The sequence below is a fragment of the Seriola dumerili genome, unplaced genomic scaffold, assembly GCF_002260705.1.
Source record: "Seriola dumerili isolate Sdu_G_001 unplaced genomic scaffold, Sdu_1.0 BDQW01000113.1, whole genome shotgun sequence".
Lineage (NCBI taxonomy): Eukaryota > Metazoa > Chordata > Actinopteri > Carangiformes > Carangidae > Seriola > Seriola dumerili.
The window spans coordinates 2,161,259-2,173,387 of NW_019174368.1; the positions used below are offsets into that span (position 1 = coordinate 2,161,259).

Below are 12,129 nucleotides of genomic sequence, written 5' to 3' on the forward strand. Positions count from 1 at the left end.
ACTATCTCATGGCACAAAAAAAAAAATGAAATGGTGCTTCAAATGATTCAGAATCACCTCTTTATGGCAAATGTGTATGCAGTAGAAATAAAAATCCCAATCGCTCTGCATTACATTCTCAAGAGAGAGAGAGAGAGAGAGAGAGAGAGGCCTGCAAGGTCAGGTCGTGAGTCAAGGCTGTGGTAAGGTGCGTGAACTTTAACCCAACCACCAGTAAAGGAAGATGCCTGGGTTCTTCTAAAGGATCTCAGTCACAAAAATTAAACAATAATACAGGATTCCTCTCCTTCAATCGTGTCTTTAGCAGTGTCCTTAGAAACAGGTAACTTGTTGACGTCTGGCTCCGTCCTCTCCATTGGCCACGGAGCTCCGACAGTGACGTCAGCCTTTAACAGCGTTTCTCAGAAATAGACACAACTTAAACACGACGACGCATGAGTTATTGTTTCGTTTCAGTGAGCCGGCTTGTCGCTCGATTACAGGCCAGATTGGGCACCAGAGCGGTTCCGCCCGCGAGTCACAAATTACATGTTTACCTCAGTACACGCCGTTTTCAAATTTTATTTTTATAGCAAACCAGAGAGTGGCTGATTTTCTCTCACTGCCCCTCAGAGTCAGGATTGTAATTTGCACAGAATTAGGCGGTCGACTTCTTGACGCCAGAATCCCAGGCTTGTTCTTCTGGTGCTTGCTAAATGTCTCAGTTTCTTGTGGAGGCAAGGCAGGGGATGAGCCCAGCTGTGTAAACAACCTTTGACATATTCCCCACTAATGCGTGCAAAGCCTTAACCCATCAGGTTCAACTCTGTCTTTTTCCAGTACATACCTCCTCTTCTCCTGCAGCCTTCATCATCCATCATTAGATATGGCTCTCTGACCGCTGTGACCTCTGATGCGACCCCGGGGGTCAAGCCGCGGATTCTGTGGGAGTCCTCCTCTCCCTCTCATGGGTGACAGCTCTCAGCTGTTTTGTCCCTCTCAGATCCCCGTTCAGCCACACTGATGCTCCAAACATAGCAGCGCCGCCTTCCCTGGTGGCAGGCCGCTGTGTCTGTCCCAACAATAAATACCAATGAATAAATACCATAAAAAGACACAAGCCTCGCTTCTGCCAGAACATCTGAGATGCTCCTCCACCTTTCGCCATCCCAGTCTTCTTTGTGAGTCTTCATTTGGTTTATCGTCACTCGGCTATTGGAGTGCACAGCTGGTTTCATATTTGGCTCCAAAGCACCAGCCAGCCAGACCAGCTTCGTATCAGCTCGTCCGATCTGTTGCTCAGTATCTGAGGTGTGAATTCACACCGTCAACGTTCACTTGTACGTGTCAGCTCTCGCTCCATTGTCCCCAACAAAAGTCTCAGAGTTCAGAGGACGTTTTGGTGCGTGGCAGCAACATGGCAGCTGGCTGCGTCCATGCTTCCACAAAGATTTTTGTCAAAGTCTGAAGTAGTCTGGCCGGAACAGAACTACTTTTTTATCTACACTAAAGCAGGGGCTGGTCACTTTGCTGTTTCCAAGTTGGAGATGCGCCCATCTGATTCGTTCTTCTCCCCATTCCTCCCCAAATTGTTTTCCAGACGAGATGTTTTGACGTGTGCACCTTTTTCTCACGTCTACTCAAAGATACACTAAGGACAGCTAATCTATTCTATGGGGGAGTTAAAGTCTTGTGAAGGAATGTAGGTTTGGGGGTGGGGTTGGGGGGGGGCTGGGGGGGTACCACTAGTCGACGAACTTATGTGTGTCGCCGTAGAGCCATCGCTGTGGAGGCATGGCGGCCTCGTTAAGATGGTTGCACTCGTCGCTGCACTTGCAGGACTGGATGAACATCACGGACCTGTTGAAGCGTTCGCCGTCAGGGCAGGCGAAGGTCACGCTGGCGGTGCGCGTGCGGCGGGGCGAGCAGCAGCGGCCGTCCCTGCATACGCCGCAGTAGTTGGGCCTGTACAGGCGAGTGCTCCTGCAGCCGGCATAGGACAGACGGTGAGGCTCAGGGGCCTTATGGGTACGAGAGCACTTCCTTCCTTTCTGTGGAGGAGGAGGGACAGAAGAGAGAAGGAATGAGAGGAGTCTACAGACAGACAGACAGACAGACAGACAGACAGACAGACAGACAGACAGACAGACAGACAGACAGACAGTGGATCTAGGAAGTGGCGCGTTGAGATAAATGCTAACATCAGTATGCTCACATGCTCGCAATGTTCACCACCTTAGATTAGCGAGGGGGACATGAATGTCTGTACCTAATTTCATGGCAACCCATCCAATATTTGTCAAGACACTTCACTCAGTACTACAACTGTCAGCCTCCTTTGGGAACCATGAATGCCATTACAAAATTTCATGGCAACCCCCTTGAGTAGTTGTTGAGATATGTCAGTCTGTGACCAATACTGCCATCCCTTGAACCACGCTGCATGCATGTCTAAAGATCTTTCCTTTGGCACAGCTGTGATGCTGCGGACGACAGAAATGCGGAGCAGGTTGGACGCGGCTTCCCACCGAAAGCTTTTTAGGATCACATCACCATTAGCTCAGGATCAGAGCTGCCGTTACCGCACAGCAACATGACATAACTCATTATTCAACTCTGAGACATGAAAATCAAAAGTTAATGCAGTTAAGCGCAGAGACTGGAAAACAAACTAAAGGTCAGAACAACAGATGAGTGCCGGGGAGAGGAGCATGCCAGCGATAGTTAAGGATCGACACTGATTCACATTAACACCCACAGCAGCTCTGCAAACACAGGGAGAGAGCGCAGCGAAAACAGGTGCATAACAACCCATCAGCCTCATGAGTGGCTGGTGGCGGGGAGGCAGAATGTTTCTGAGGGTGCTGTGCATGAGATGCGAGGGAGCAACAGAGTGGGCGGATTGAGTGCTCTTTAAATCACGCAGCGCGGAGCCACTGAGTGCAGCTGACAGCCACAGTGTCGCAGGTTCAGTGTGGGAGAGCTCCAAACCCAAAACCCCCAGAGTTTGTCCTCTGTCTCTGAAAACACTTTTTTTTAAAAATCGTGTTATTTATAAAGCTGAGCTGCAATGATTTTCAGCTATTTAAAAAGAAAACTTGGACGCAAGTTGACAATGAAGTTAAGTGCAGCTTTAGTGTTTTGGGGTTTTTAAGGCGAGCAGACATTCAGAGAAAAGCCCAGAATTCACGTTTTACGGGGGGGTGGGGGGGACGAGCCAGACTGCTTGACTACTATTTCTTGGCTCCAGGCAACAACCAGAGGCTCCACGAAGTTTCTGCTCCCAGCCAAGACAGGTCCGGCACATAAACACGTCAAATGTCAAATGTCTGGCTGTATCTTCATATTCAAGACGGACGTGAGCGTAGAATCAATCTCCTCATCTCATCTCTGTCTTTACAGCGGGACCCGCGTGAAGCTGCACAGGGGAAACCTGGTCTAAATCAGCTCTGTCGTCATCCTGCCACACGGCAACAGAACCGTGAATAGACAGAATGAACCAGAAAAGGCTCCAGCTACAGAGGGATTCAGGGGCGGGGTGGGGTGGGGGGGGGCTGTATACATGCCATGATATTAATACCAATCTGACCGCTTGAGAGACATCCTTTCCTGAATCCATTTAGCATGGTGGCTTGGCTGCATAGTTGTGGGCCATTAGAGGGAACCACTGTAATTTCTCCCTTTATAAAGAATCTTAAAAGCACCACCACACATTCCTCACCTTGACGGGGATGGACATGGAGCTGCAGGGCCGAATGTTGCACAGGCGCGTCTCCTTGATCAGCTTACAGCGGGCATTGTCATTGGTAACACGAGAGGACACGCCCATCCCACAGCTCCGAGAACACTGAGACCAGGAAGTGGTCTGAACCACACACTGATCTCCCACCTGCCTCCAGGCTAGAGGAGACGAGAGAGAGGGGAACGTGTGAGGGAGAACAACAATGGGGCGATGCAAAAAAAAAAAATATATGGAGTCAGAGAACGAGCAGCAACATCAGCAAAAGCAAATCGAGAGGGGGGAAAGGGCCGCTGGGAGAGAGAGGGAAAAGGAGAGATGCAAAGCACACTAGCCTCATTCACCGAACAGGCAACACTGACGCATAGAGAGGGTGATTACAGAGAGGGGAAAGCTGGGTGACAGAGGTATGTGCTGTGTGAGAGCAGTGTGAGAGAGAGAGAGAGAGAGAGAGAGAGAGAGCACCTCTGGTGTGCAAGGAGCCAGTGGAAAACAAGCCTCACATAAATGCTGACACACACACACACACACACACACACATGCACAGATGCAGAGGGAGCGGCTCACAGTGAGGCCGTTTGTGCGTCAGGAGGCTAAAATGGTTAAAACGTAAACATGATGCTTTGCTGCGCGGAGGAAACAGACGGCGCTCTGAGGCGACACGGCGGCACCCTCTCTTACCCGCCAGGTGCTTGTTTCCACGCGGCTTGTCCCATTTGCGCCCCACCTCCACCAGCTCGTTGCCCATGGTGTCCTTCTCCTTTTTGGGTTTGTAGGGATACAGCTTCCGGAAAGGTTTCGGGTAAGGCTTGGGGTAGGGGTAGGCCGGGTAGGGAATGAAGGGGTAAGGCGGGTAAGCTGGAGGTTGCGGCCGCCTGTGCGCCGGGGGCATGACGGTGGTCCCCTTGTGGCAGTCGATGCTGAGGCAGCACTGGCCTGGCACCTTGACCAGCTGTGGGGAAGGACAGGAAGGCGATGCCAGGGGCACATGGCTGGGGCAAAGGGGCACGCAGCCCACCGCTCCATCGATGCAGGTGCACTGGTGCTTGCAACCGGCGCGGAAATTCTCTCCGTTTTGATAAATCCGCCCGTTGTATTCGCAGGAGCGGCCTTCTGCCTTAGCTGAGGGGACGGAGGGAGACAGACAACAGGGTCAAAACACTTTAAAGGACAAAAATATTCCGTCTGCAGAAATCTAATACTCTTGATCCAAAACTGGGAAGTAAGAACAAACAGGAAGAGGCTCATGTGTAAATGCATCTTTAATTGAGATAGAAGGTAGATAAGAAGAGAGAGGGAGAGACACACTATCTCCAGATTTATGCAGCAAGCTCTATTCTTAGACCAGAGGAATTTTGACTTGTTTACAATGTCCTTCCCCTTCGCTCCCTCAGTGGAACTCCCCATACAACACCCCGGATACCCCCCTTTATATAGAAACACCCCCAAATAAACACACATATAAAAATACCACTGTGTGTGTGTGTGTGTGTGTGTGTGTGTGTGTGTTTGTGTGTTTCATGGGGCTGTTTGTGTACACATTGAACTACTTATATAAATCCCGGACTTGGCCAGGTTTCAGTCGCAGCTCATGAAGGTGCTCTGTTTTCGAAACGTGGCACGGGCTTCAAACCTCGAGCCCCTATCAAAGAGAAACTCCAGCCGCTTGGCTCGGAAGCCAGATTCCCCACCCTGAAGTTACACATTCCCTCGCTCAACCCCGAGCTAAACCCCAAAAACTCTGTGCCCGATCTAAACCCAAAAACTCATTAACCCTCCCCGCCTTTGATTCCTGCCGCCCTCTGCTGCACGTACCCCTGCAGATGCCGTGGGTTCGGCCCACATCGTTGCCGTAGTTGCACTCCAGGCCTTTGTGGTGGTCGCAGGGCCGTCCTTCGTGGCAATCCTGGTTGAGCTGGGCGGCGCACACCTTGCAGCAGCCGCAGCCGTCAGGGACTGAGCTGACCCCCGGGGGACAGGACGGGGGCCCCGCCGGACACTCGCAAACCGCCGGGCAGCCCGCAGTCACCTACAGGAGGGGACGTACGGCACAGTCATGACTTTGAGTACACTGCTATTAACCTGAAAAAAATGTCATACAGTAAAATTTCTCTGCGAGGAGGAGTCACACTGGAACCAGGCAGGACAATAGTCTGACTCATGTTTCAGAGATCACAGAAATTCCTCAAAGTGTGTGTGTGGCTTAAACATCAGCTGAATACCCAGCACTGTCCCGAGCCCCACAGGGATATCTGTAACCCTCTGTCGCCTTCCGCTTGGCATTCGCGGCGCGAGCAGGGATGAAAGGGACTTTCTCTGACCCAAAAGCTCCCCACCTCCCTGCTCCTACATCTTTTGTTTCTCTCTCTCTCTCTCTCTCTCTCCACACAGAGTCACTCCAACAACTCCCAGCAGGTATTGAGATCACAGGGAGCTGCCAGTCTGACTGCCCGTACTTAGATCACCCAGAGGGATCCCTTCCTGCAACCTCCACTCTAAACCCAGCCCCTCCCCCCCTCCACTGCTGTCACTGACTGTTGAGGGGTCTCGGGTTGGTATGAAGGTTGGATATGACATCACACAATAACTTTGTATCACCTGGCACTGATATACTATTCCTATAGACACTTGCAGAGAGAGTGCAGTGGGTTCATATTGACATTAAGTGTATTTTTATCCCCATTGATATAACATGTTGCGTAATATGACTTGATGTAATTTTGGACCGACAGTATGTACTTATAGAAGACCTATAAACTCTAACAAAGACTCTGGAGAGGCACAAATTTCCTCCAATGTTTTTGTTGTTTTATCAGATTATTTGGATTTGAATCAGTGTCTCAACTTTGGACGGGGAGGTAGAAATAATCAGCGGTGAAATGTAACTTGAGTAAATTTACTCCAGTACTGAACTGAAGTACAAATCTGAGGATCTTGTATCATTTCATGCCACTTTATTTGTATACTCCACTTTTGTATTTTTATTTATTTTTTTAAATCAACTACATTGCAAAACAAATGATGAGTTTCTAAAACATGATGCATTGTTATAGATTAAACTACCCAACAGTGTGTAAAATGGTGGAAACTACAACAGTAAGTTGCTACTTACACATTTATGCATCAGTAATAAGAATATACTAATATATGACACTATAACAGAGTAACACCTACAGTGGCAATTTCTCTGCATTATGAATGATTTTACTTTTTAATTCTTTTAAGTAAATTTAGCCAATAATATTTTCGGTGGAGAACTTGTAACAGAGTATTTTCATATTGCAGTATTACTACGTTTACTTAAGGACTGACTGCTTCCTCCACCACTGGAAATCTACTGGAATTCATCTTTAATTATCCTGATATTAGTCCTCAAACCTATGGTAGGCTTTGGGATCCGGTCGCTTCTGCACATGGAGGGAGAAGGTGAATAGCTGCTGTATTATAAATGACTGGTGAGGACCTGAATAGCGAGTTGGGTTTAATGACTTTGAACATTATTTTTTGACAGGCATTACTCACTAAGATTAGGTTGTATGGAAATATTACCAGACGACAGCAGCTCAAATCCGCTGGAGCTGCAGTTACAGTACAGGCACGTGAGTCTTTATTCTTCAGTGTTTACGTGCAGCTAAACAGTGTCACAGAGAAAACTCCATACACTTACCAGACCGACTGTCACCACTTGCAAGACAGCAAATAACAGCAGTGTCCCCATGTTTAAAAAACAAAAACAAAAACAAAACAAAACAACAGCAGTTTATATGACAGAAAAATAAATCCACAAACAATAGGTTTTGTCCACAAAGGTTAAATCCGACTTGCACGACGATCCTCAAATGTCCTCCATCAGTTGTAAATTCCCATCGATCAAAGTTTGAGCCATGTTTTTATATCAGCCTCGTGCTTTCTGTGCCAGCCACGCCCACTCCAGACCTCCTTTAACCAATTAGGACGCAGGCGGGCGGCCAAGGTGTCTCAACGGCGACGGAGGGGGGCGGGGCTTGGAGCTCCAACACGGATGGCTGAGGTTTGGGGGGGGTTGGGGGTGGGGGGGTGGAGGGGCGTGGTCAAGCATGAATGCAGTCATTCATAAAAATTCAGAATTACTACATTCCAAAGAGGACCTGGCTTTTGGGTGTTTATTTATTTATGTTTGAGCGAAAATAATATTTTTGATGCTTTAAAGTTCTTTTCACACGCATGCCTCTGTCCGGCTGCTGCTTTGTGAAAAATAAAATAAATATACTCAGCTGCTAGTCTGTGCTACATTAATACTTTGGGCAGCCATGGAAAACAGCTAGGAATTTCCTTCCCCCACTTTGTAAAAATACTTTTAAACAAGAGCTGGACAGATAAAGTACATATACAAGGAGAGCAGAGTTGGCTGTAACTACATGATTGAGTGATAGTGGTGTTGAAAATGATTATGATAATCTCCTGTGCAATTCATCACGCTCTTTTCCTCCTTGCATATCCTGTCTTTAGCCCCCACATCCCTTTTACCTACTTAGAGGTTCCCAGACCACCACTTTCTACACACACACACACACACACACACACACACACACACACACACACACACACAAACGACATGTAAACAGACAAGAATTTATTTTTTGGTTGAAGGTTTTCATTGAAGAGAGCAGAGCGGAGGTGAGAACCACCTGGATAATCTTCTTGTCATCCCCACAGACATGCACACAGGAAACCGGCCATCTCAGTACCTGAGCTGGTGGCTTACACACACACACACACACATACACACACACTGATACACACTCGTACTGTATGTGAGACGGTTAAATACATATTCCACATACGCACCCTCAAACGTTACATTAAACTGCACAGGCACACACAGTGGGCTGCTTGCTGAAATTGAGTGAGATGGATTGTGGGTGACTAAATTGTTATTTTCCCTTACAGTTTCCCAAACATGTATCATTAAGCAGAGGGATGGCTGCAGTCATATGTGCCAACAGGGAAGATTGCATCCCCCGTCATCCTCTATAGATCACCGCCTGCACTTAACCAAATGCTTGCATTTTGAGTGGTGCGTTCAGTAGACTTGTACACAGTCGTGGAAGACTTACTGACATCCTTTACTGGAGTAAAGATGAAAATAAGTCTTTACTGATCCCCAGAGGAGAAATTCAGCGTAAAGTAAAAAAATAAATACTTGTAAATATATACAAACATACGTCAAATGAAGTGACATATTGGTGTGTTGAGTAGCAGCGCAGTCAACAAAGTAGAGTTTACTGTATGTAAGAGTAATATGATACCATCTACTATAAAAGTATACACCAGAATAGTATTTACTATGATAAGGTAATGATACCTGTATTTTTCTGTTAATAGAAATGTAATATAGTATTTAATGTAATAAAACAGTATAACATACTAACAAAAAGTAAAGTAAAAGTACATCAAATACTCAATTATGAAGTAAAACTCCTTCCTTCAAGATCACTCTCAAGTTAAAGTACCAAAGTTTTTACTGGCGAAATGTATTTAAAGCAGAATTCTGTAACTTTTACTAACACCAGTGCCAATGGTAGTAAAATGGTGAAAGCTAAAATGTAGTATAACAGAAGCACAAGTAGAGAAGAGTCATGAGGTTAGCAAACTGACATACTGATGGCATTATTACAAAAATGTCTCTCTGAAGTTTGCTGACATTAGATGTTGGTCATACCAGTCCAAATAAAGCTGTAGCAGCAAAATCCCTGTGTGTAATGCATTGAGAATGTGTTATTGAATGCTATAAACTTACTTGAGGTCTTAATTTGTCTTAATTTTTAAAACTATTAACTGTAGCTGTCACAAAAAGTAAAAAAAAAGAGTAATATTTCACCCTGAATTGTGGTTTGGTGCAGAAGTATGAAGTAACATAAATCGCTGCATACACCCCCATTGTAAGCATACTCACATTAGCATATCACAAGCTCACTCCACAAGCACTTAACACAGACATAGAGGAGACCGTACACACCAGCATACACATGTACGGTATGTCCTCACACACACACACACACACACACACACACACAGAGGCCTACACAGAGAGCAAAGTTATGTATTTACCAAACCTCCATCCTCTTCCCACACAATCCATCTCTCTCTGTCAGTGCACGGAGGTGATGTAACAGGCCCGTGTAAACAAGCCCAACACAGTGAGAGAAAGTGGAGGGAGAAAAAAAAAAACACTGGATTTGCTGAAGCTTGTGTGTGTGTGTGTGTGTATGTGTGTGTGTGTGTGTGTGTGTCTGTGTGTGTGTGTGAGGGAGGGAGGGAGGGAGCAATATGTTTTTGTTGTTTTCATACTTAAGTTCCATTGACTCATCAAAGAATGTGTCTTTTCCACTTTGGTCTCAGTGGCTTCCACCCCAGACATAATAAACAAACATGCACAATTTCCAACACACCAAAGCAGAGGCATTCATTAGCTCTTTCGGGGATACTAGACTCTGCCACTGGGAACTTGCCCCGTGCGGTGACCTTTACATTCTGAGCTGACAGCGAACGTCAACTCGTAATGGTTAAAGTGACACAAGTCTGCTTTGAGAGTTCACTGGAAAACCTCCTTGTCACTACTATTAAAAAGTCAAAGGAATGGTTGGAAGTGCAGGAGGAGGGAGAGGAGGGTAACGGGCTCTGAGCAACGGCAGGTGAGAAACAGATCAAACCTCCAAAAACAAGTCAGTGGAAATAAAAGACAAGCAGACTGGGGTTTAAGGAGAGAGAGAGAGAGAGAGAGAGAGAGACGTTAAGGCACATGCATTGGAGCACAAGCACAATATCTAGGCAGTGAGAAAAGAAGGAAGTAGATAGAACAGGATAGTAAGTGTGAGGTCAGTGGAAACAAACTCAGCTCACTTTTCACTTTTGATTCGTTGCCACAAAGAGCAAACACTGTGAGTCAAGCAGAAAAGTGTTGTTTTTACCGTAAGGAAAGCGTCTCTGAGAGAAAGAGTTTGTTTATACATGGGGAATGGATGTGGAGGAGGGTGGGGGGAGGTGGGGGCTGCGGGGCTTGGGGAGGGACAGTGTGGAGTGGTTTGTTCAGGAGCGCTTCTGCCACACCTGCTGCCACAATTCCCACTCTTTGTATGATAACGCCAACAGATGCACACATAAATATGAGTATGTCGCTTGTTAGCTCTTGCAAATTCTCAGATTTGATCAGGTGTTTAAGCTCTGGTTCGCTCAAGGCCGAGGTGTCAGGATTTTATGATCATACTGCCGTAGATTTATGCCTTTTGAGGAAATTCCAACAAGTCATTTTTTAATAATGCCTTCAGCTGTGAAACTTTATTATGTCAAAGCATCGTAACTTCCTCTTTTGTCCATCAGAGAAATTCTTTCATGCAGGAGAACAGGTGTCTTTGTTATATCAACACTTTGTGAGGGAGTGTATTAAAATTACTACGGGCTGGAGAGAAGGAAAGGTAATGTTATTTTTAGTCTGACTTTTCTGACAGATCCACAGAGGTTCTTTCATTTTAATTTTTTCCTCCGTTAAACACCAGCTCTGTCTGCTTCACACCAGGATGATGCCACAGTTGTGCTTCAAGCTAAATGCTAAGTAGCAGAGCTGCTAGCATATACGTATACACTCTTCATCTTGTTTTGTTTTATTTTTTCCACTATTAGTTTATCTCTTTTTTTCTTTGCCCTGTTCATCCCAAGGATAAACGGACCGGACAAGTCTTATTTCTGAAAATGGCAATAGAAACATGTTTAAAGAAAACAGAGTGGAGCAAAGGGAAGTTGTAGATGTTATTAAATTTGTTCAGGGTGTTTTTGTGTCCGTGTGTGTGTGTGTGTGTGTGTGTGTGTGTGTGTGTGTGTGTGTGTGTGTGTGTGTGTGTNTGCCCCGTGCGGTGACCTTTACATTCTGAGCTGACAGCGAACGTCAACTCGTAATGGTTAAAGTGACACAAGTCTGCTTTGAGAGTTCACTGGAAAACCTCCTTGTCACTACTATTAAAAAGTCAAAGGAATGGTTGGAAGTGCAGGAGGAGGGAGAGGAGGGTAACGGGCTCTGAGCAACGGCAGGTGAGAAACAGATCAAACCTCCAAAAACAAGTCAGTGGAAATAAAAGACAAGCAGACTGGGGTTTAAGGAGAGAGAGAGAGAGAGAGAGAGAGAGAGGTGTAAGGCACATGCATGGAGCCAAGGTAATATTAGGCAGTGAGAAAAGAAGGAAGTAGATAGAACAGGATAGTAGTGTGAGGTCAGTGGAACAAACTCAGCTCACTTTTCACTTTTGATTCGTTGCCACAAAGAGCACAACACTGTGAGTCAAGCAGAAAAGTGTTGTTTTTACCGTAAGGAAAGCGTCTCTGAGAGAAAGAGTTTGTTTATACATGAGGGGAATGGATGTGGAGGAGGGGTGGGGGGA

At 46.2% G+C, this 12,129-nt stretch overlaps 1 protein-coding gene across 1 annotated transcript; it reads right to left on the reverse strand.

The window, feature by feature from the left end:
* Positions 1–236: 236 nt before the first annotated feature.
* On the reverse strand, positions 237–7,561 carry LOC111223742 (protein CYR61-like). Its single transcript, XM_022748004.1, has 5 exons — positions 7,386–7,561; positions 5,534–5,747; positions 4,400–4,840; positions 3,701–3,879; positions 237–2,030 (listed from the first exon to the last, which is right to left on the reverse strand). Exons 1-5 carry the CDS (start codon positions 7,434–7,436, stop codon positions 1,725–1,727), a joined length of 1,191 nt encoding a protein of 396 aa, XP_022603725.1. The 5' UTR covers positions 7,437–7,561; the 3' UTR covers positions 237–1,724.
* Positions 7,562–12,129: the final 4,568 nt, after the last annotated feature.

What these genes read in the sequence shown, in the direction of transcription:
- LOC111223742 (XM_022748004.1), bottom strand. Translation starts at nt 7,436, where the DNA reads ATGGGGACACTGCTGTTATTTGCTGTCTTGCAAGTGGTGACAGTCGGT. An exon ending in AAGTGGTGACAGTCGGTCTG is followed by an intron (nt 5,748 to 7,385) that starts GTAAGTGTATGG and finishes CCCCTCCTGTAG; the next exon opens with GTGACTGCGGGCTGCCCGGC. An exon ending in TGGAAACAAGCACCTGGCGG is followed by an intron (nt 3,880 to 4,399) that starts GTAAGAGAGGGT and finishes CGTCTCCTCTAG; the next exon opens with CCTGGAGGCAGGTGGGAGAT.